The 25,953-nt window shown below is 42.4% G+C and overlaps 1 protein-coding gene across 1 annotated transcript in view; it reads right to left on the bottom strand.

The window, feature by feature from the left end:
* Positions 1-535: 535 nt before the first annotated feature.
* The window catches only part of TMEM200A (transmembrane protein 200A), a 178,020-nt gene continuing 152,602 nt past the window's right edge, over positions 536-25,953 (bottom strand). The window contains exon 4 of the mRNA XM_075864263.1: positions 536-4,278. Within this exon, the coding sequence (XP_075720378.1) occupies positions 2,808-4,262 (1,455 nt within the window). The 5' untranslated portion in view covers positions 4,263-4,278 and the 3' untranslated portion in view covers positions 536-2,807. The remainder of the gene's footprint in view (positions 4,279-25,953) is intronic.

Here is a 25,953-nt window from a genome sequence, read left to right as displayed (position 1 = left end):
GATCATTATCTGCTACGACCCAGTAGATAAAGAGTGAGCAGCTGTAGTCCATACAGAGAACCTGGCAGTCACATGATTTATTACATGATTACCTGGACCATACATCAAGCAGGACTGCTGCTTATTACGTTTTGTACACTGCACTCATACACTCAGGTGAAAGAACCAGTTGTGATAATAAAATCATATTGTGGAATTGTTATTCAATTTCCTAATATTTTCAGAAAAGTCACTCCAAATGCAGAGCTTTAGTTCAAATATAGAATAATATTTAATTAAAAATATATTTAAAAATTCTTATATTTCTTTGCCTTACATGTTTGTGATTAAAGAGCAATGATTTCTTTAAGATTATATTTCTGAAATGATTCTTTCTATTCAAGTAGATTATTTTTTTATTTATTTCAAAATATTTTATCAATATGTAAATACAAAGTTTTTCTGTTATATGGAATGGATTTATAATAATAAATTATTTTATATTTCATTACAATATATTCTCATTTATGTTCAGTAGATAATTTTTTTTACTGTCTGTACTAATCTAAACACTCTTTACATATAATGACATCAGGATATATCAATATATTTTACTTGGTCATATTTTTTGACGTCATGAAATTAAAAATCACATACATTATTTCATATCAGGTAGGTTCCATGATATTTTCTCTTTGATATTGTTTAAAAAAGCACAAAAACCCAAAACATGTAACAAATCTTAAAAATGAGTCCTCTATTCTTTAAGAAAAGTCACTGGCTTTCTACTGAATAAAGTTTTGCTATTCTAAGACCACTATTAGGGCCCTTTTACACCGGCCAATTATCGGGCACACGAGCGTTCATAAACAGGGCAACGATCTGCCGATGAACAAGCAAACTCTTGTATCGATTGTACCCCATACTAGCTCCTTGTGAAAGGAACAAACGAGCGCCGATTAACAAGCTGTCTCGTAGATCGCCGCTTGTTTACATGGCCCACATCGGGACGTTTAAGAGTACATTTATTTAATGCATATTAAAATACTGTTCTGCTACTAAGCATCCCCTTCCACCTAAAACAATTGATGTGTGAAACTGCTTCATAACCATTTCTTACTGACCGATGTTAAAGCTCTAATGCCCAACTTCTTATTGATATAGTTACAGAGTGGGGTTAAATCAAATTATCGTGGCCATTGGAGTTTACAACTCTGACACTTATTTATGTCTGTAGATGATCAAGATACTAATGTGTCCTGAAGACCTGTGGGTTACACTCCAGATGAAACGCTTCAAGACTAACACATCTGGATGGATGCAGTCATCTGTTAATAGAGGAACAATAGAGGCGCTTATTGACTTACTTTATGTGTTAGTAAGTGGCAACCATCACTGTAGTTAGCATCACTACACTGGTTCATACTGTTGGCTTCCTCTGCAAGGGCTACCGAAGAATAATCCAGCAATTGATCAGTAAAGTTAGTCCAGTTTCACAAAGCAATTCTTTTAGGTGGAATTGGATGCTTAGTAGCAGAATAGTATTTTAATATGAATTGAATAAAAGTGGTTTTAGAATACCATTTATTTATCCACTGGTGATTTTTCTTGAGGATACCTGGCTAAAGGTAACTGCCATTTTCAGTGATTTGTGTCTCTATTCTGTAGTATCACCAAAAGATCAGATTTTATCAATTACATTTGAATACATCTGGTTACATAAGTAAAGTGCTTGTTATATTATAAAGAAAAGATTTCTAGATTTTCTATCATTTAACTGGGCGGCATATTGAACACATTTTCTCTACTTTGTAAGTTTAAAATTAATTCACGGGACCGGCTAAGCAATCCTAGGTAATAGTCAAGAAACTCTGTAAATGTTTACAAAGTGCCTTTGGTAACACATTTGTTCATATAAGTAGCTGATGATAGTTCTAAGATTCCATGGGAACATATCTTTGGCTTACCCAAACCACATGAATCACTGACTTGTTCATATGGTCACAATATGTAGCATCTAAAAAATATCCCTCTACACCAATAAAAAAGACTTGTATGCATGAATAATGGTAAAAAAGAAAACTTCATATAATAGAATAGAAACATAAATATAAAATGGCATTTGGTAATATTCTTACACATACTGAAAGGGTTACAGTTCATTGTAGGAATTTCCATTGGCCTCATCAATATATTTTTCATGAGGCAGCCAGCAGAACTGTGTGAAATATCTATATAGAATTTCTCAGGGTAGGAATGATCAATTATTTTGGATTATTTGAGATAAATTTAGACTGAACACTTTTATTTCAAAAGGTAGCATGCAACCAAAAGGCCTATAAGGGATATGTGTACTGAGACATGTCAGAGAATGTTATCTTTGAGGCTCCATGACTGAAGACTCCCCAAACATTTTCTAGAACAAATGAGGTGTGTTATTATAGAAAGTGTTATGCCTCTACAGCTTCCTTCAGAGATTTCAATAAGTGAAGTTTACAGTATTGTAAACAGTGTACAGGGGAGATAAGTATCACTCTGCACAGTGGTAGATGCATACCCATGTATAGTAGATGGACCATTAACATTTTGACAGCTGTTTTTAACAGTACTATTCCCAGAGGTTTATTCACGCAGATGTATTTATAACCAAATGAGTGGCTACAGAACACAACTAAAAGTAATAATAATGAGGTCTACATATTCTCAATTCATTTTCCCCCTTTATCGTAAAACCTTAATACAAAAACGCAAACCAAATTCTCTTACCATCTGTCAAAAGTTTGAATATTTTCAAAATCCATTTTATACAGGAGAGAAGAGTTAAAAATTCAAAATCTGGTTTCTGATGTACCTCTCTTAAGATTATTACTCAAGAACTCATCATGTTCAAAACTCAAGTTATTGTGTGATCTTGAGATCATAAGAAGTTTATCCTTGTTAGTGTAGTCCTTATTTGTTGGGGGTGCTTGGGGTACAATCAACCTGTCCATTGGGTCTTCTTTATTCTCAAGTTTCATATACCCCTTACTGTTGCTACGGTCAAGTCTAGGCCAGCTTGGGTGTTTTCTTTGTTCTGCTTGAACGTTAAGTGTTGAAGGGCCCCTATCTAAGTCTAAAGATTTGGAATGTGAAGATAAAATATGTAAGGATGTGTTGGATCCAAATTGCTTTCTAGCAGCTCCTGGAGATAATAGTTTTCCATTATTAAGAGCAGGAGCTATAGAGTCACATCTTATTGGTTCCATAATAGAATAACTTCGTGATAAAGAACTAGTTGGCTTATATGGTCTCTTGCCATCATCTGGCAGTGGAATCGCCAATGAATCAATTGATACATTTCTAGGTCTGCTACTACTGATTTCTGAGTCTTCAGTTATATTATCAATATCCGGTTCATCGATGACACAGTTATTTAATTTAATAACAGGCAGTGTGAAAGCATTGATTGAGGAGGACACTATAGATTTTGTTTCACATTTTCTGGAGCTAAGGTTTCTATCTTCTCCTATTCTGTTAGAATGGCCATGAGGGCCAAACACAGAGCCCGAGCGCTCCATAAGAAGTGGAGGAAGAAGATTTGTAAAGCGTTTACTTTCTCGAGGGTTGCTGTCTTCATCCTCAATAGAACTGCAACTCCTATAGCTTCCAGGAAAGGATGCAATTGTGTTGGCAGCCAGTTTAGATGCACATGGGTTGTCTGAGTGACGATACTCTGTTTCTCCATACAAGCCAGAGTAAGCCCCATTGAGATGCTTTTGCTCTTTGATCCTCATACTGTGAACATCTATGACAGTTGAGTATATATCTCTCATATGAATTACTTTAGTCTCTTTGTCTCGATTTTCATGTAGGATGGCATTCGCACAAATAAATATAAATATACCAATACCCATAGTAAAGGGGCCCAACATTTTCATTTTCTCCGAATGTAGATGCTGTTCGAAAAATCTTACCATCATCCCAGTTTCCCTAGGTATTTGTGTTTTATTAACTTCTAGAGTAAGCTCTGGTGTTAAAAATGTGTCCTTTTGAGGCCAGTAGCCAAGCACAGCCATTGCTATTCCTGCTACAGATACTAAGATCCCCAGAATAAGGAAGAATCCAGATGGAGAGTACAGGCGAATTTTCCCTCTGACAATTACTACGTCAGCTCTCGGACGACGTCTTACAGGTTTCTTTTCTGGAGGTGGTGAAGTAGGTCGGGAAAAAAGATGCTGTGATCTGGCTGAATCTTGCCTCTTTAAGGCTGCCAGTCCTGTTATAACTCCACCAGTTGCTATCATAGTTCCGTCTTAGATTCTGAAGAGAGAAAGAGAAAAATTAAAGCTTAAAATGAGGTTACAATATGAATACTACAATATCTTGCATTGCCTCATACAGTAGAATTAAAATATTAGATTCTACAGAATAAGATATGACTTAATCCAAGTATTGGCTCACAGTATTGGTCTACATTGCAATTCCATTCATTTACATTATCCCAATAGCGGTCTGATTAAAAGAATATAACTTCAGAAGGTGTTTATATTCTTATAATTCCAATTTTGCTGGTGCTCAGGGCCGCACCGACCATGAGGCGAGTTGAGCATCTCGCCTCAGACGGCACCCTGCTGCCTCTCTGAGGGGGCGGCGGCACCTCTGAAACCAGCCGCGGCCACCCACTCCTGCACTAATTGTACCTGCTTCTACCCGACCATTCAGCGCCTTACAATGACGCTGATTGGCAGGGCAAAATGACTTGCCCCGACAATCAGCGCCTTTCAATGATGCTAGTGGCACGATGACGTCATCGCGTCATTCCATTGTTAAAAGGCGCTGAAGTGATTCTGCCTTGCCAATCAGCGCATTTTTAATAACACATCGTTCAGCCCCAGCAGACCTGCTCAGAAGAGAGCAGGCCTGGGTTGACACAGGACGGCGTGAGAACGGGATCAAGGTGAGTATGTAAAGGTATTTTTTCCACTTAAAATTGTGAGTGACATTATGTACAAGGGGGGCTATATGTGGGGCACTATCTACAGGGGGCTATATGTGGGGCACTATCTGCAGGGGGGCTTTATAGGGGGCACTATCTGCAGGGGGGCTTTATGTGGGGCACTATCTGCAGGGGGGCTATATGTAGAGTGCTATCTTTAGGGGGGCTATATGTGGGCCAATATCTACAAGGGGGCTATATGTGGGACACTATCTACAGGAGGATTTATGTAAAGCACTATCTACAAGGGGATCTATGTAGGGCACTTTCTACACTGGGATCTATGGGGGGCACTACCTACAGTGGGCTCTATCTACACGGAGCAGTGTGTGTGGACACAGTGTATGGTGTTATCATAATCAGGGACACAGTGTATGGTGCTATTATAATCAGGGACACAGTGTATGGTGCAATTATAATCAGGGACACAGTGTATGGTGCTATTATAATTAGAGGTGCAGAGTATGGAACTTATATTTAGGGGTGTAGTGTGTGGCACGATGAGAATCTTATCTTCGTTTATAGGTGCAGAAATGTTTGAAAAGTGAGAAGCTGAAGACATCCGAGCGGCAAACTGCAGAAATGGGCTGTGGCCAGGAGAAGTCGTCATAGAGGTCTGGACTGGATTTAGAAGGAAAAAAAAGAGAAAAACAACAACTAGAATCTAAAAAGACATCACCGGTGAGTCACTTAATGTAAATGTTTATTCTGCCTCTAATCAGCACTATAGTCACTGTATGATCTGCAGTGAGATAATGGCTGGTATGATTTTTTTATTTTGGCGAAACAGCAACTCCCAGCATATCCTTACCATTGTTCGGGCCACGTTTGGAGCTGTAGTTTTACGCCATACAAACCTATACGGCAGGGGTTGCACTAAATTAAGCTGTATTTGGGCTGGTGTTGTTTTTATGTGCTGAGCTTGGTTCTGGTGCTGTATATATGTATGAGCTTTGTTCTGGTGCTGTATATATGTACTAAGCTTTGTTCTGGTGTTGTATATACAATGTCCATCAAAAGTTCAGGAACACCCTCATAACTTTTGAACGGCTCGAGGTAGAGGGTTGAAATTTGGTGGGATTTAATGGGGTCATAAAATCTACCAGTGAGCGCAAAAAAAAACACCTCCACCACCTTGGGGGCGGTGAGGTGGGCAGGGGCAGCAAAATCTTCAATGGCATGGGGGGGGGTCGAGTGGGGGCTCATTCGAAAGCTCTTATCAATACAAAAACGATGCTGCAAACGATTTTGAGATCGTGATATTTAACGTTAAAGTTATGATCTACATTATGGGGGTGTTCCAGAACTTTTGGTGGGCACTGTATGTACTGAGCTTTGTTCTGGTGTTGTATATATGTACTGAGGTTGGTTCTGGTACTGTATATATATGTATTGAGCTTGGTTCTGGAGCGGTATATGTCAGAGCTTGGTTCTGATGCTATAATTATATAGGATATATTTATAATAACAAAATTTCAGAGCAGATGGAGTTGTTTTCAATTCATTGTATATTTAATGAGATCCGGTCAGGTAGTTTTAACCCCTATTTTCAAACATTCCATGTGTATGTTTTTTTTAAAGATGCAAAATCTATAGATTTTCGAAAGAGTCACCTAGTCCTGCCTCCATACCCACATTTCCATGCTTGATTGACATTCCCTGGCTGATATACATCACTACCAGTCTCCTCCATCTTTCTCGGATACGCCATTGCCTTGTACTACTTGGGCATGCAGCAAGGTGTACTCCACCCGGCTGTACCGTGCACGCCAGTACAAGGCAATGGCGCATCCGCAAGAATTGGAGGAGGCTGCAGGTAATCCTGATCCAAGGACTATGTAATATATCAGAAAGAAATCCTGCAGCACTCCAATATTTGCAAAAAGTATGTGATTTATTCAATCAATGCAGAGATGTGATGTTTCTGTCCAGCCTTAGGACTTTTCTCAAGCATTGTGATACATTTAACATAAGTGATATTTAAGGCATGTGTCTCATTTACATAATGAGTAATCATTATACCATTGTGAAAATATAATTTATCCAAATATACATAATATAAAAAAAGTCATCCAGTGTAACAAATATACATATGTGCCAGTGACATTAAGTAATAAAAACAAACAAACAAACACAATAAACGTATATTTACATAATAAAAAATGAAGCATCCCTAACACAGATTGCTGCATTTTTGATTATGTACTAATCAATAAAGTGGGCTGCCAGAAAATGCTACTATGATTTGTTGTTGCTCATACATTAAAGGGGATGTCCATAACTGATGACCTATCCACCGGATAGGCCATCAGTACATGATTTGTGGGGGTCGGACACCCGGACCATGCAGGGTTTTCCCATCAGGGGCATTTATGACATATCCACAGGGTCAGGGGCATAGCTAAAGGCCCATGGCCTGGGTGCAAGAATTCAGCTTAGGCCCCCCTACCCCTCCCCAACACCACAACCACCAGACACCTGCGCGCGCCTATGCCCAGCTGCCTTGCGCAACAGCCCCCATACAGTATAATACTCCCATAGCTGCCCCACAAAGTATAATGCACCCATAACTGCCCCATACTGTATAATGCCCCCCATACAGTATAATGCTCCCCATATCAGCCCCCACAGTATAATGCCCCACATAGCTGCTGCCATACAGTATAGTGCCCCACATATCAACCCCAATACAGTATAATGCCACCCATATCTGCTCCCTATACAGTATAATGCCCCCCATATCAGCCCACCTTACAGTATAAAACCCCTCACCATATCAGCCCCCCATACAGTGTAATACCACCCCACCATATCAGACCCCCATACAGTATAATACCCCCCACCATATCAGCCTCCCATACAGTATAATACCCCCGCCATATCAGCACTTCATACAGTATAATGCCCCCATATGTACATAATAGAAAAATAACAATTACTTATCTATCCCCATACCCATGCTGGGTGGAGGATCCTTCTCCTCCTCCGGTCTGTACTATGAGTGACTCGGCGCTGACAGGTGCGATGATGTCAGTACATCGCGCCTGCCTGCGTCGAGCCGCTTAGGGCGTAGTGAATGCTGGAGCAAGGAACCATCAGTCAGATCCTTGCTCCAGTATTGAATGGAACCAGGACCTCCGTGAGTGACTCGCAACACCCCAAAGGTCTTCACATGACCCCCCCAGGGAGATGGGACTCACAGTTTGTAATGTATTGTGTTGTATTGTGCAGTTTGCGGTGGAGAAAGGAGGAGGGGCTGTAATTTAACGCCCCCTCTCCTCTCTCCACCGCAAACACAGACAGCACAATACATTACAATATAACACAATTCATTGCAATACATTACAATACAGACTCTGCAGCTCACCTGGAGTCCACCGCACCGACTCTTCCACGCTGGCTGGAATGCTCCTCACGTGACGTCACTGTCACATGGTACACTAAGTGTACCATGTGACCGTAACCAGGAAATGCTGGCTTCACGGCACACAAAATTAATTTCATCAGCACGCTGTATGGCAACGGGGGCCCCCTGGACCCCACAGCTACGCCACTGCACAGGATATGTCGCAAATGTCAGATAGATTCGGGTCCCACTTCTGGGACCAGCACTTATCTCTAGAATGGGGACCTCAAAACCCGTTCTACTGCTGTGTGTTGCGGCTGAAGCTGAGCTACGTTGTTTCCGTAAGTTCTATTTAACTGAATGGCAGTTACGGAAACAGCGTAGCTTAGCGAGACAAAGAGCAGTAGAAAAGTGTTTAGGGGTCCCATTCTAGAGATAGGTGCGGGTGCCAGAGGTGAGACCCGCATCTGTCTGAGGCATCATTTACACGAGCGTGTGCGTTTTGCGCACGCAAAAACGCGGCATTTTGCGTGCACAAAAGGCACTTAACAGCTGCGTGTGTCATCAGTGTATGATGCGCGGCTGTGTGATTTTCGCGCAGCCGCCATCATTTTGACACTCCGTTTGGATGTTTGTAAACAGAAAAGCACATGGTGCTTTTCTGTTTACATTCAGAGAATGACAGCTGTTGCGCGAACCATGCAGTTCGCACGGAAATGCTTCCGTGCGACCTGCGTGGTTTTCACGCACCTATTGACTTCAATGGGTGCGTGATGCGCAAAAAACGCAGAAATATAGAACATGTCGTGAGTTTTACGCAGCAGACTCACGCTGCGCAAAACTCACGGACTGTCTGCACTGCCCCATAGCCTAATATAGATGCGTACGACACGCGTGAAAAGCACGCGCGTCGCACGCGTGTATATTACGCTCGTCTAAATTATGCCTGACATTTACGACATATCCTGTCTATATGTCATAAATGTCTCTGATGGGAAACCCCTTAAAGGATGATCTAATTTCCACTATACTAAAAGCAAATAAAAAATAAATTAGTGCAGGACGTAAATAGATCTTTATTGTGGCCTAGTTTATAATCTTTTGAGAAAAATAAGGCTACAAAATGTTGATGCGAGGTGAGATTGTTTCCAAATACCTATGTAGATGCTTTCCTTTTCTCATTGAATAACTTTCATAACTGAGCAGAAAAGGGTAGTTCCAAAGTAATATGTGATTGATCTTACATTCCAAAGTATCCATGTGAAATATATGTTCCAGAAGTGTGTCCAGAAGAAGTGTGGCATGTATAAATACAGTTTGGACTACCAGCCCTTGTCTATAATGAGACATCATGGGTTGAGGGTGGAGATTTTATGTTGTCACGCGCTGGTTGTAACCTTGGTTGCGAAGCAGCAGCTTAAACATGCTCAGGCCAGTGCTTGGCAAACAACGTAGCAAAAAATCCCCACAAATATTAGAAAGTCTTAAAGTATTACAATACTTTTAATTACAATAGGACTGTTTTATTGCTCTACTATCCTTTCAAGAAGTATAGTCCAGTTCTAGAACTTACCTTTTTGGTCTTGGCTCACTGAGTACTGAGCAATTTTAAAAACATTAGTAATCATGTATTATTCATATATACCTACTGTATAGACATGTATCGTATAAATAAGGTAAATACACACAATTTAATGCTCTCTATTAGACAGGTTGCTCTTGGCTGTGGCAGTAAATTACATAATCTGCAGTTGAAATATTGCTTTAGCCAAAGAATTCAGAATTTAGCAGTTTTAAGGGTGAATTAGATGGTATATAATATATGTTTACACAAAGAATGAAAGATGGAGTCAGAATGCATCAAAATGTTATGTTTTATGTAGTGTCAAGACAAGTAATCCAAACCACCAAAAACCTGACAATGTCATCCTCAGAGGGCTGGTGCCAGGCAGCTTTTGTTATTTCACATTCAGCTTCCCATACTGAAGTTAGATTATATTTTCCTTTATCAATTGTCATTAGGGAATGTGTAAACAACTCATAGTTTTGTTCGGAGAAACTTTAGAACATGCTCCATACCGAGATTGTCACAACTTCCAGTTGAGGATGCTGGGGATCATACAATAGCAGCTTTCACTTTTTCTACACTTTAATGTTTGCTTTTCCTCATCCCCTGTTGTTATAAGTAAGAACCAGCCACCATCATTGTATTTTTACCTACCGTACCTGTCTGCTCACTTTATTTAAGATGTCAACCAGGAATTAAATATTGATACTGTATCATGGCATGCTAGCAAAAGTTGAAAAAAGATCTAATATTTCTCAAGGTTATCTATTCTACTCTCCATATAATTTTTTCTACTGTGCACATTTAAAACTACAATTTTTTTATCAAGGCTGCAGGCTATGGCTATTCTAAAACTGCAAAGCCACATTTACATTGTTACATTGTCACATGTTGTCTCTACTGATCAATAAGCATTGTGTATAGAATAAGGGCAGTGGAATTGCCACTACCTGCATTGGTTCGGAAGATCACTCAACAGATGGTGTATTCACTGGTCTGCCAATGGCATGAGGGAGCGGATAGACCCACCTTAGCCCTAATAGTGACACATATCACTGTAACAGGGCTGATTTCCCCTGTAACAGTTACATCATAGGGCACGATTGGAAAAAAGATGGCCTTTTGAAAAATATGAGATGCACACTATAGTAACAAAAAGCAAAAAACAAAAACACAAATAAATAAAAACTTCCCCATCAACCATTGTCATACTGATAGCCCAGATTCAATGACAGACATGTCACTGTATATCAAAATTAATAGCAGGTAGTGGTGAATACAAATTTAAAATCTGTTTAAGGATTGTGCTATATAATTACAAGCAAAACAAGCAAAAAAAACTTTAAAAAAAATTATATTCTATTCTATTTTTACAAACAAATAGCCTAATAATTCAAAAATAAAATAAAAACTGCATATAAAAGAAAGACAAGATGTGAAAGCCGCATTTGTCTCACAAAAAATACTCATAAGGTGTGAATAGTCATAAAAATTAAAACGTTAAGCCTTTAAACTAAAACATACTTAAAAAAAAAAAGATAAACTTTGTCTGGTCCCGTCAGTTCTCTGGACCTGAACCGGTAAATGCCGGTCTGACAGTTAATTTGACCAAGCTACTTCAAAAAGAGCTGTGTTATATCATACCGAGACATATTATGAATCGGCAGCAGTGAATTACTGTACATGTATACGGTTTATTCCGCTGTTTAATCATTTCCTGATCCATAACTCATTTACGGATAGACCAGATCACGGCTTTTCTTAGGCTATCATGTGAAGTTATTATAATATCAGAAAAAAAAGAGCTTCTTGACACATGACAATGGATTTCTTCAATCATTTGAGCATTACATAACCGTAAAACACTTCACTAAATCATAGTTACTTAGGCTCTATTCACATCACATTTGAGATTTTTGTTTGACGTATCCCAACGTATAACCTTGATGGAAGACTACGACGTAGGAAGTATGCCATATAAGCTCCGATTATGAAAAACGTATACCGTAAAAGGTATCGGCCGGCTGCTGCTAAAAGGACAAACTTTTGGCATCTGTTAGGTAAATGGGGCCCTATAGATATATTCGGCATATGCACCGGGAGCTTTTCTGGTGCATAGACTCGTACGTAGAAGAGAAATGCAATGTAAACAGAGAATTATGCATTTCACTCCACATTTTTTGTCATACAGTAGAAGCATAAGTTTGTATGTACCCAATTTTTCTGCAATATTTGTATACACAGTGGCATCCCTTTATTTTTTACAGGATTGTGCAGCCTGCTACACTTTTCTGTCCCATCAAAAAATAGTATTCAGACAGTTTTTATTTTACAATGGAAGTCATTGGCAACAGGATTCAACTCTAAGGATATGTGCACACAGTAGCAGGCTTTTACGTCTGAAAAGACCGACTGTTTTCAGGAGAAAACAGCTGCCTTGTTTCAGCCGTAATTCCTCCTCCTCGCATTTTGAGAGGCTTCTCTGACAGCCGTAAATTTTGAGCTGTGCTTCATTGAGTTCAATGAAGAACGGCTCAAATTACGTCTGAAAGAAGTGTCCTGCACTTCTTTTGACGAGGCTGTATTTTTACGCGTCGTCGTTTGACAACTGTCAAACAACAACGCGTAAATGACAGGTTGTCTGCACAGTACGTCGGCAAACCCATTCAAATGGATGGGCAGATGTTTGCCGATGTATTGTAGCCTTATTTTCAGACGTAAAACGAGGCATAATACGCCTCGTTTACGTCTGAAAATAGGTCGTGTGAACCCAGCCTAAAGGTATCCTGTCGCCTTCTGGAAAAAAAAAACATGTCTTTAGGCCAATTTAGATGCCCGTCATATAGGACATATTCCTTAATCCAATGTCGAATGACGCAAACATTTGGGTAATCTAGCATTTATTTTCAATTAAAATATGGAGTATCAGAAAACCAGAAGATTGAGCAGAGGGAGCGAATTAAAAAATTTCTATTCCTTTTTTTTCAACAGTTTTCTACCCTTACATATAAGTTTTACGTTTTTATCTGTGACCATCTGATAATACAGAATAATTGATCGGCAACCTATCAGGTTTTATCAATGCCCGATCAAGGGAATCTTACAGTTTATTTATAATAATCGGATGAAGAAAACTCAAGTCTGTTTTAATTTTATTTTTACTAATTAAAGTTTGTACTAAATATTTACACTTTACAATTTTAATTGCCAATTCAACATGCTGTGTATTTCCAAGAAAACCTACACAGATTATTTAAGCAGATGTGTTGGCATCAAACTATAGAAGATTATTTATAAAATACAAGTAGTCATGACTATTTCCTATTCCCTGCATGCCAATAATACACATAATAGCTTTGAACAAAGGGTAGAATTTTGTTCTAGCCTTAATGAATTATCTATCTTACTTCTGTCCAATAGATGGGGCATGACCCCATCCAGCTCTTTGATTTGATTGCAAGATATTCCTTATTCTGTCAATACATTGGTCGACAGCTGGTATAACCAAGTAATATAGCTCTTAACATGATCCCGACCTAACTAATACATAGAAGAGACAGAGAGCTGGCTCCCAAACTGGACATCTGCCATAATAAGTTGAGGACCTGAAGGACTATAAATTAAAAAGTCTACAGGTTTAATGAAGTTTTGCAGTTGCACAAGAAATTTTCAGGAGAGTACCACTAGAAAAAAGGAGCAGAACAACACTTTATGGTTGTTGGTGATCTCTAAAGCCATGCTTACAAGTAACAATTTATCAAATCACCAACGAACGATTAATAGTTTCAAAAATTGTTACGAGTTTCTGATAGATATTTTCATCCGTGATTGTACATATGCTGCAATTTTCATAAGTATTGTAAATTCTACATGGGCAACTTGGATCAGTGATAAATAATAGGTTTATTGTGTGTTGTTGAACGTTTTGTGCGTTTGGACTAGGCAATAATTGTGATAACTTGAAACAAATTTTAATGATTATTGCTACATGTCAATGAAGCTTAAAGGGAATTTCCAGCTTTTATTATGCTGCTTTGAGAGTTAAAATTCTGTGCTAAGTAATTATTTAATATATCTTTATAGTGGTCTGAGCTTTGTTTTCAGAAGCAGAATGGAAAATTCCCTGCATAGACAGAAGTTTTGGAAATAATACGCTGGCAACCTGCAGCTACCACTAGGACTAGAATGGGAACTTACTGCATTCTGTTTTATTATTGAGTTTAATGAGTATCCGTATGCAATTAGCTCCAAAACAGGCGTTTGCCGGTAGCCAGCATATAAATGTACTGTAAATTCATGTAGTAGATTTAGAGCCCTATACCAGAAAATCGCAGCTCAGACCGCTATAAATATATAGTAAGACATTAATCTGCACAGAAATGTTAACATAATTAGATGAAGAAGAAAACCAAAATAGCACTCAGGGGTGGACATTCCCTACGAGGAGTGTGGTCAACAGAAATGTTGATGATATTAGAAATATTATTATAATAAAAATTTTATAAAAGATTGCCCTTTGTGCACAAGGCCCACAACTTATTTGCAGCAGCAGGACAGCTACAATATGTCTTGAGAAAGGCCACTTGTTGGCCGAAACGTTGCCTGTCCTGTACTGCTCAGGTTTTAAGTCTTGTCGCTTATGTTCTATTACAACCTGAGTCCAGTGCATTGGCTTTCTGTTTCACATGTGTGATCGGAAACTGGTAGAACCTCGAGCCAAAATTGCAAGGAGGGTCCATGACTGGTGCTGAGTATACTTCATATAAATACATTGTAGGAGTTATTACAAAGATCTATAGACTTTTCTATGTCTGCCTTGGTCGAGTTGTGACACCTTCTCTAAGTGTTCAAGATTCTCATGCACCTTTTGCAGAGTTTTCATGAGATATGAAATAATTTTGCCCCTTGATCTAGACTATTTTCCCTGGATACATTTAAATGATAAAAAAACAAATTGTAGTTATCTTAAGAGGTTGTCCAATTGCATGTTAATAAAGGGTAATCATTGTAATCATCTTGTTGTCAGTGAATGTAAATTTATTTTTTACATCGAGACAGGGCCGGCTCCAATCGTACGAGGGCTCTTAGTAAGCAGTCACAGATCATGCCCCAGCTTCACAGAGCGTGTTTAACTATATCACCATCAGCTCCCCAAGCACCTGTCCAGGTTAACCTGGTAGTAATGTTATCCCTGCACCTGAGGCGGGTAAGAAAGTTTGTGCAGAGCTAACATTTCTCACAGCTGAAAAGTGGAAACAGTTGAATACAGTCTAGATCAGGGGTCTCAAGCACGCGGCCCCTGGGGCTGTCATCTGCGGTCCACAGGACACAGAGCTGATAGTATCGGCTCTGCTCAGAGACTCTGGAATTCCCTGACATCGCTGTCCACATATGAATAGCGATGTCTGGGGTTTCCCCAGAGCCGGAGTCCCGTGCAGAGCCCTAGTATCGGCTCTGCTCCGGGACTCTGTGGAATTCCCTGACATCGCTGTCCATATATGGACAGTGTGTCAGGGTCTTCCCCAGAGCGGAGTACCGAGCAGAGCTCTAGTACAGGCTCTGCTCCGGGACTCTGTGGAATTCCCTGACATCGCTGTCCATATATGGACAGTGTGTCAGGGTCTTCCCCAGAGCGGAGTCCCGAACAGAGCGCTAGTACAGGCTATGCTCCGGGACTCTGTGGAATTCCCTGACACCGCTGTCCATATATGGACAGTGTGTCAGGGTCTTCCCCAGAGTGGAGTCCCGAGCAGAGCGCTAGTACAGGCTCTGCTCCGGGACTCTGTGGAATTCCCTGACACCGCTGTCCATATATGGACAGTGTGTCAGGGTCTTCCCCAGAGTAGAATCCCGAGCAGAGCGCTAGTACAGGCTCTGCTCTGGGACTCTGCCCATATATGGACAGCGATGTCAGAGAATTCCACAGAGTCCTGGAGCAAAGCCTGTACTACCGCTCTGCCCGGGACTCCGCTCTGGGGAAGACCCTGACACACTGTCCATATATGGACAGCGATGTCAGGGAATTCCACAGTGTGTCAGGGTCTTCCCCAGAGCGGAGTCCAATGCAGAGGGCTAGTACAGGCTCTGCTCCAGGACTCTGTGGAATTCCCTGACATCGCTGTCCATATATGGACAGTGTGTCAGGGTCTTCCCCAGAGCGGAGTCCCGAACAGAGGGCCAGTATCGGCTCTGCTCCAGAACTCTTTGGAACTCCCTGACATCGCTGTCCATATATGGATAGTGTGTCAGGGTCTTCCCCAGAGCGGAGTCCCGAGCAGAGAGCTAGTAAAGGCTCTGCTCCGGGCAGGGGTGTAGCTAAAGGCTCATGGGCACGCGTGCAAGAATTCAGCTTGGGCCCCCCTACCACTCCCCAACACCACCATCATCATCAGAGCCCTGTGCACGCCTATGCCCAGGCGCCTTGCCCAACAGCCCCATAGTATAATGCCCCCACACAGTATAATGCTCCCATAGCTGCCCCCACACAGTATAAAGCCCCATAATGTATAATGCCCCCCCATAACAGCCCCATACCGTATAATGCTCCCCATATCAGCCCCCCACACAGTATAATTCCCCCATATCAGCCCCCATGCAGTATAATTCCCCCCGCAATATCAGCCACCATACAGTATAATGCCCCCATATGTGCATAATAGAAAAATAGCATAATTACTTACCTATCCCCGTTCCCACGTCGGGTGGAGGACCCCTCGTCTCCTCCGGTGTGTGCTATGACTGACTCAGTGCAGGCAGACGCGATGATGTCGCTACATCCCGCCTGCCTGCGTCGAGCCGCTCAGGGCACAGTGAATGTTGGATTAAGGAGATGTCAGCTCCTTGCTCCAGGATTGAATGGAACCAGGACCTCGGTGAGTGACTCGCGACCCCCCGGAGGTCTTCACACGAACCCCCAGGGGGACGCGACCCACAGTGTAGGTATGTCACGATACCAAAACTTGCACTACGATACCGATACTTCGTTTACTTTGGCAACAGTAATAAAAAAAAAAAAGTTCTTCCGTTTTCTGATTTGAGGTGCGAGGTGTGATGATGAATTTTGAATGTGCCTCACATTAATAGTAATTAACCCCATCATGTTTCTCAGTCATAATGGGTTAATGTGTGAGGTACATGATGGGGTTAATTACTATTAATGTGAGGCACATGGAGGTTAAATTCATCATCGCACCTTGTACCTCACAATAAGTGATAGAAAGCAGTTTTTATTTTATTTTTTTACAGCGCACACATCATAAAGTATGCAAAAAAATTGTTGCGCAGGTTATTACAGCCGCGCCAATACCGATTATGTGAATATTTTATGTATTGAGACTTATTTTAATGTTTATTATAAAAAAGGTATGTGTGTATTTTTTTAATTTAACATTACTTTGTTTTTACTTTATTTTTAAACTTCTTTAATGTACTGGAATATATCTATATTACAGTACATTAGCCTGTGTACTGATAGTACACAGGCAGATGTTAGGACATACCTAAGTATGCCCTAACAACAGGAATTATGGTCAGACAGCCCTGGGGTCCTTCACTGGACGCTGGGTTGTCTGCCCATATATGGTATGTCCCTCAATCGCGTCACAGGAATTCCCTGTGACGCGATCCAAGGGGCATCCCCCTTCTCATTTTCCCCTGAATGCTGCAGTCAGCTGTGATCGCAGCATTCACAGGAATAGCGGCGGAGATGAGGTTTCTCTGATCTCCGCCGTTATAGAGCGGCGCTGCGGCTGTGTAATACAGCCATTGCCCCGCTCCTGACATAAGTGCGCGCGCGGTCAGCATGAGGTGATGCGGCCGGCGCTGCACTAATGAGCGGCAGCGCAGGCACTGAAGACAGAACATGGGGGTGTTTTGTAGTGCGCCCGCCATGTTCTGTCTTCAGTGCTGCAGATAATTAGTGCAGCACCGGCCGCATCGCATCATCCTGATAGCACGCACATGTCAGGACTCAGGAGCGGGGTAGTGACTGTATTACACAGCCGCAGCTCCGCTCTCATAGTCATGTGTTACTATACTGTATTGTGTTGTATTGTGCAGTTTGCGGTGGAGAGAGGAGGGGGGGCTATGATTTAATGCCCCCCCTCTCCACCGCAAACAGCACAATACATTACAAGGCATCACAATACGTTGTGTTACATTACAACACAACATATTACAGTACAGACTCTTCCACTGCTCTGTCTGGAAGACGTGTCACATGACAACACGGTCACATGGTACACTAAGTGTACCATGTGACCGTATCCAGGAAGTGCCGGCTTCACGGCACAGAAGATTTATTTAGGAAGCATGCTGTATGGCAACGGGGGCCCGTGGGCCCCCCAGGCTTAGGGGCCTGGTCGCAACTGCGACCGCTGTGACCCCTATAGCTACGCCACTGGCTCCGGTACTCTGTGGAATTCCCTGACATCGCTGTCCCTATATGGATAGTGTGTCAGGGTCTTCCCCAGAGCGGAGTCCCGAGCAGAGCGCTAATACAGGCTCTGCTCCGGGACTCTGTGGAATTCCCTGACATTGCTGTCCATATATGTACGGTCTTCCCCAGAGTGGAGTCCCGAGCAGAGCGCTAGTACAGGCTCTGCTCCAGGACTCTGTGGAATTCCCTGACATCGCTGTCCATATATGTACAGTGTGTCAGGGTCTTCCCCAGAGTGGAGTCCCAAGCAGAGCGCTAGTACAGGCTCTGCTCCGGGACTCTGTCGAATTCCGTGACATCGGTGTCCATGTTTGGACAGCGATGTCTGGGGCTTCCCCAGAGCCGGAGTCCCGGGCAGAGCGCTAGTATAGGCTCTGCTCCAGGACTCTCTGGAATTCCCTGACATCACTGTCCATACATTGGCTTCCCCAGAGCAGGAGTCCCAGTGATGTCAGGACCACAGCTGGAGTCCCAGGAAGAGCCTACTAGCGCTCTGCCTGGGACTCCAGCTCTGGGGAAGACCCTGACACACTGTCCATATATGGACAGTGATGTCAGGAGCAGAGCTGGAATCCCAGGCAGAGTGCTAGAAGCGGCTCTGCTCCGGGACTCCAGCTCTGGGCAAGCCCCTGACATCACTGTGGCAGCATCTGCGGAGGGCACTGTGGCAGCATCTGCGGAGGGCACTGTGGCAGCATCTGCGGAGGGCACTGTGGCAGCATCTACGAAGGGTACTGTCTCAGCATCTACGGAGGGCACTTTGGCAGCATCTACGGAGGGCACTGTGGCAACATCTACGGAGGGCACTGTGGCAGCATCTACGGAGAGCACTGTGGCAGCATCTACAGAGGGCACTGTGGCAGCATCTACAGAGGGCACTGTGGCAGCATCTACAGAGGGCACTGTGGCAGCATCTACAGAGGGCACTGTGGCAGCATCTACAGAGGGCACTGTGGCAGCATCTACAGAGGGCACTGTGGCAGCATGTACAGAGGACACTGTGGAAGCATCTACAGAGGACACTATGGCAATATCTAGGGGTGTGTTGCATTATCTACAGAGGGCACTGTGGCATTATCTACAGAGGGTACTATGGCATTATCTAGGGGTGTGTTGCATTATCTACAGAGGACACTGTGGCAGAATCTACAGAGGGCACTGTGGCAGCATCTACAGAGGACTCTGTGGCAGCATCTAAAGAGGACTCTGCGGCAGCATCTACAGAAGACTCTGCGGCAGCATCCACAGAGGGCACTGCGGCAGCATCCACAGAGGGCACTGCGGCAGCATCCACAGAGGGCACTGCGGCAGCATCCACAGAGGGCACTGCGGCAGCATCCACAGAGGGCACTGCGGCAGCATCCACAGAGGGCACTGCGGCAGCATCCACAGAGGGCACTGCGGCAGCATCCACAGAGGGCACTGCGGCAGCATCCACAGAGGGCACTGCGGTAGCATCTACAGAGGGCACTGCGGCAGCATCTACAGAGGGCTCTGCGGCACTATCTAAAAAGGGGCTGCCCAATCTTGACGTGTGTTTGCCAAACGCTGCCAACTGAGCCGCCGGACTGCATTTAGCAACACTTAAACTGGAAAACTGGATTGTTGAAATAAGCACGTGGAGAAATATCTCAAATTTTAAACCTAGCGGTATTATTATAGTAATGTAGTATTAATTTTATAGTAATGTAGTATTATTATTATTATTATTATAATAGTAATATAGTGTTATAGTAGTTCAAATAAGTAATTTGTTAACAATAATTTTGTATTGTATCAAATTTGAAAGTAATGCGGCTCGTCAACTTCCCATTTTTTCTATAAGCGGCCCACTTACCCTGCCGAGTTTGAGACCCCTGGTCTAGATAATCCTCTTTTGCAGTAGCACAAATCTATCTCCTGTCCTTATGTTAAATAAAACGAAGAGCCTATTAGTCTACTTGTTCCTTCATCGCATCTTCATTGTGCAACAGTCTGTGTTGAAAAATGTTGCTTTAAACCTGATGTACGTAATATATTAGGAAAAATCTTGCAAATGACCTGCAGTCAGTAATGTTTGAGAAGAGTTAAAATAATCATGTTTTCGGTTTCGGAGTTCAGCAGTGAAGCTTTATCTAATAAACGAATAGACCGTGCGTTTAATGACTGCCATTGCTTATGATGACTGTAAAAGCACTGATTGCTCAAATTATAGTCTTTAAATAAAAATCCACTGTGTAAATCCACTAGAAATTCCAACTATGTGCTGCCAATTTATTGCCGCCCTACTGCAAGAAAGTATGATATTGACAAAGGCAGAAACAATATTAGAAAGGTGTGTCTATACAGCGTAAGATAACAAATAGTGAACAAGATGAAATTTGCTTAAAGGCTATGTAAACCTTTGAAATCAATTTTTTTTTTATTGAAAAAGGTCAATCAGTGTGTTTTGTGCAACTTTATAAATAGTTTTTATTAAAAATTATTTTTACTTTTTGAGATACAGCTGGTCTGTATTCTGTATACAGAGCAGCTGTATCGTGCGATAAGACCTGAATCCGCCAGGACCGTGGGGTGTCTCTGACACGCAGGATCCACCTGTAATCGATCACATCTAAGTTATGAACTTAGATGTGGTAGATAACAGGTGGGTCCTGTGTGTAAGAGGGAGAGGCCCAGTTCACACAGAGTTTACTTACGCTGATCCTGACGACGAAACTGCGTCGGAATCCGCAGCAAAAAACAGAACAGAGTCAAACTGTGTATGATCCTGGTCTCAGGATTACACCAGTATGGGACACTTGTTGGAATTTTTAACTTTCCTCAACACTCTCTACTGAGCAAACAGCATACCTTCCAAATTCTGTGGTACCTTGGCAAGTATTCCCATTTCAGAAATTTATGGCATATCCACATCCAAGCGGGGAGTTGGTGCACAAGTGGTTGAGCTCGCTGAGCTATGGGGTCTCCATAACTCCCATAGAAGTGAATGGGATGTAGGGAAACAGCATTACACAGCGGACATCTAAACAGGCGCAGATGGGACTTGCATCTATTAGACATTTATGGCATATCCATAGGATGTCACTATAGTAAACTTAAACCAGGAACCAATGAATATAACTTTAACAACCCTATCCCCACTGGGAACCATTCTTCTAGTTTTCCCCACTTAATAAATGATATGGATAAAAACCTTCGCCCTTTCCCCACAACCACTTAAGTCAAGGGTATATAACCTACGCCTCTCCACTGAATGCAGACTAGATATTGACAACCTCGAACTACTAAGCACCAAGTAAAATTCTAGACAAACTAGTCAATAGGGAATATAACCTCCCTACCACATCCTCCCCACTTGCTTGTCAACAAAGAATGTAAAATACTCCTTTTAAACTCCATACCCACTGAACACCAGAATACATTGGGAGGAGAAGGTAATTGTCAGGCTATAATGAAACTACTGATGCTGTAAATAGACAGAGCTTTCTAGCTACACAGAAAAGTCACATTATTATGACCACCAGCTAATATCTAAAGTAAACGCCATGTGCAGCACGGACAGCAGCTAGATGGGATAGGAGGGACTCAATAAGGTGCTGGTAGGTTGTCTCAGGTATCTGGAGCCATGCTGGCGGCGGTGCATCCCACATTTGCTGATGGGTGCCTGGGCGAGGACCCATAAGACGATCGAGGTGGTCTCACAGATGCTCAATTTGATTCAAGTCTGGTGAATTAGGGGGCCAGGGAAGTACTTGGAAGTCTTGGTCGTGCTCTTCCAACCACTGTCAGACAATTCTAGCCGTGTGACATGTCACAATTGTCTTGCTGGATGATTCCATTTGCCCCAGGGAGAACAAACAGCATGTATGGGTGGACGTGATCTGCAACGATGGATTCATACCCAAATCGGTTTAGAGTGCCTCCCGTATGGATGAGTGGGCCCAGGGAATGCCATGAAGAAATTCCCCAGACCATAACACTGCCGCCACCAGCTAGTGTTCTTCCTGCCAAGGTTGCATGGTGTTTGTCCTCTGATGTTTCTCGCCTGACACGCTAACGTCAATCCGATCGATGAAGCAAAAAACATGACTCATCGCAGAAGGCAACCCTCCAATCATCGGTGGTCCAATTCCGATACTGCTGTGCAATCTGAAGCTTTATTTTCCGATCCACCTTTGTTAACATAGGAGCAGTGACCACCCGTCTGCTTCGGTGCCCCATGCGCTGTAGGGTTCACTGAACTGTTTTAGACACACATCTTGTAGCCCCCTGGTTGATTTTCACGGAGAGCTGCTCCACTGTAGCGTCTCATTCGGCCCTCACTCCCCTTCATAGCCAACGTTTACATCTCACATAACTGGTATTTGGTGCTCCGTAGTTTCCACGTTGGTTATACCCAATTTCAGCACTTTCACCACAGCAGCACGCAAACAGTTCATAATCTGCACTGTTTGAGAAATAGTGCCACCCTTGGCCCGAAAAGCCAGTAATCATCCCTTTTTGCAACTCTGATAAATCGCCCCTTTAAGCCATGGCAACAACGAGTGATATGTGTTCAGACAGCCTCTCACACACCATATATACCGATCAAGCCAGCCCACGACACATCACTTCCTTCATGTCGACGTCAAAATTAGGAGGTGGTCATAATAATGTGACTCGTCTGTGTATATATACACTATATGGCCAAAAGTATGTGGACACCTGACTATTAAACCTATTTTAGCTTGTTGGATATCCCATTAAAAAAACATGGTCTTTAATATGGATTTGGGCCCTCTTTTTTGCCTATAACAGCCTCCATTTTTCTTCAAAGACTTTTCGTAAGGTTTTGTGTGTCTGTGGGAATTAGTGCCCATTTGGCAAAAAAAAGCATTTGTGAGGTCAGACAATGTTGGATGAGAAGGTCTGGCTCAACATCGGCCTTCAAATTCATTCCAAGGGTGTTCAATGGGTCTGAGGTCAGGCCATTGTGCAGGCCACTCAAGTTCTTCCCCATTAAACTCAGTATACCATGTCTTTAACTCCTTCACGACTGCCATACGGCTATATACGTTCCAACTGCCGATGCCCCGTGCAGTTGTCACTTATATAGACATAGACAGCCGGGAACAGGTTTAATGGGTGCATTGCTGCTTCAGTGTGAGCAGCGCTGCACTCATGTTGGCCGGGGCTTTGAGAGCCCCGGAATACACTCCCACTGTAGATAGCGCCACACACAACCGCCTGTAGTTAGCACAAAACTCTGTAGATAGCGCCACCTAAGCTCCCTCCAGCATCAGAATCCCCGGCCAGCGCTCTGGCCGAGGATTCCCCTCCTAGAGTGCCTCCGCCGTCTCACTATCCATGCTTTAGATAGTGCCACCCCTGCAGATAACAACCCCCCCCCCCGCTGTAGATAGCATCGCACCCACAACTGTAGATAGCGCCACCTGAACTCCCTCTAGGAGCAGAATTCAGATCGCACTGGCAGGGGATTCCGCTTCTAGAGAGATCCCCTGAAGTCACTGTGGTACTATATACAGGGGGTGTGGTGCTATCTACAAGGGGGTACTATATACAAGGTGTGTGGCACTATCTACATGGGCATTGTGGCATTATATTGGCACTACCTACAGAGAACACTTTAGCACTATCTGCATGGGCACTGTGGCACTATGTGGGAGAACTGTGGCACTATGTGGGCACTGGCACTATCTATGTGGGCAATGTGAATATCTATAGTGGTATTGCGTCACTATCTACATGGTGTTTTCAGGGGGTTAGGAGAAAAAAACCCCTAACGATTAAAATTAATATATTTTCTTAACGTTCATGAAAAACGGAGGGCAAATGGCGGTTAAAATAGATTCAAATTTTGAGACACATTAATGCAAAACAGCCATGAAAAACTTTGTTGATCCGTTGTTAACTGCACTTTTTTTTCACGTCGTGTGAATGTAGGCTCATAGCCGTCTTCACTCTCCCCTGACCGTGAATCAGGATGACGGAGATGGAGGACTAATTGTTACAGAGCTATACGGTATGTGTGTATATATATATATATATATATACATATACACACATACATATACACACACACACACACACACACACACATATACACACACATATATATACACACACACACACACACACACACACACACACACACACAATAGATAAATATATATAAAAAATACAGAAACTTTTTTTCAGTCTTTTTGTGAATTGGTTGCTCATTATAATAATTTAAAACATGGAATTAATTAAACTAAGTAAAAATAGTTGTGATATTCAAAGCAGTTGCAAAGATATTATCGTTTAAAGAAGTGCATATCAAAAATGGAAAATTTGACCTGGACACAGGGGTATCAATGACCCTTGGTCATGAAATGGTTAAGGACCTCGCTTTGTGCAGAGATGCAATGTCATGCTGGAACAGGAAATAGCCTTTCCTAAACGGTGGCCACAAAGTTAGAAGCCTATAATTGTATAAAATGTATTTGTATGCTGTAGCATTAACATTACCTTTCACTGAAAATAGAGGGCCTATCCCAAACCCTGAAAACAGCCCCAGACCATTTTTCCTAATCCACCAAATTTTACAGTAGGCACTATGCATTCTGGTAAGTAGTCTTCTCCTGGCATCCGCCTAACCCAGATCCATCCATCAGACTGCCAGATAGTGAAACATGAAACAAAAGAAAAGTACTGGCACCACAATATATGTATATCACAGGGGTGCTGCATAACGTGCAAGATGACTAAATTGATATAGACAAAAAGAAGACAAATAGTATGAAAAATGAAAAAAAAACTTTTATTGATCCAAAACATAAATATATGACAAACAAATAAAAACATGTATGAACAGAAGCCCATGTGTAGATAAACAGGGCAAAACTAAAGTCACTATACTCAATAGGACAATAACATATCAATAGTTGGTTAGTACTGGGTAAATATAAAGCCTCTACTCCACAACATACAATAATCACAAGGACCAGAAACCTGGGATAATCTGGTGCTCAGTATGCCAAGTATTGTAGCTACACAAGGGATAAAGCTGGAGAATAAATTACAATCAGGCACCAGAAAATAAATAGAAAACAGAAAGAGTAGACGCCAAAAATTTGAAGTATACCGAATATCATGTACGCATAACCCAGAAGTGCTGTAGTAAGGGAACTACCCCACGCGTATCACTGCTCTACAATGCAACTTCCTCAGGGGAGATAGAAAGGCATTGGCAGTCTCTGGCCGGGGATTCAGCTCCTAGTGGCAGCTACAGCGGCGCGATCAACAAGGAAGGGGGGGGGTGTGATCTTCAAGGGAGGGGGTGCTGCGATCTACAGGGGATGGGGTGCTGCCTACATGGACACAGTGGCACTATATTGGGGGTGGCACTATGTGGGCACTGTCATTACACATGGGCACGGTGGCACTATGTGTGGCACTATATGTGGGCACTATCCACATGGAAGCATCACGATCTACATGGGCACTGTGGCACTATCTACAGGGACATTGCAGCACTATCTACACGGGCACTGTGGTGTTTTCAGGGGATTGGGACAAAAAACCCTGACAAATGAAAGTCATTTTTTTTTTTTTAATGGCCTTGAAAAATGGACAGACGGACTGGAAATGGATGAGAATTTGGAAACACTGATGCAAAATGAACA

Source organism: Rhinoderma darwinii, chromosome 4 (genome assembly GCF_050947455.1).
Source record: "Rhinoderma darwinii isolate aRhiDar2 chromosome 4, aRhiDar2.hap1, whole genome shotgun sequence".
Lineage (NCBI taxonomy): Eukaryota > Metazoa > Chordata > Amphibia > Anura > Rhinodermatidae > Rhinoderma > Rhinoderma darwinii.
The sequence above is the reverse complement of the archived record's forward strand: the minus strand, read 5'-3'. Positions and strand labels throughout refer to the sequence as shown.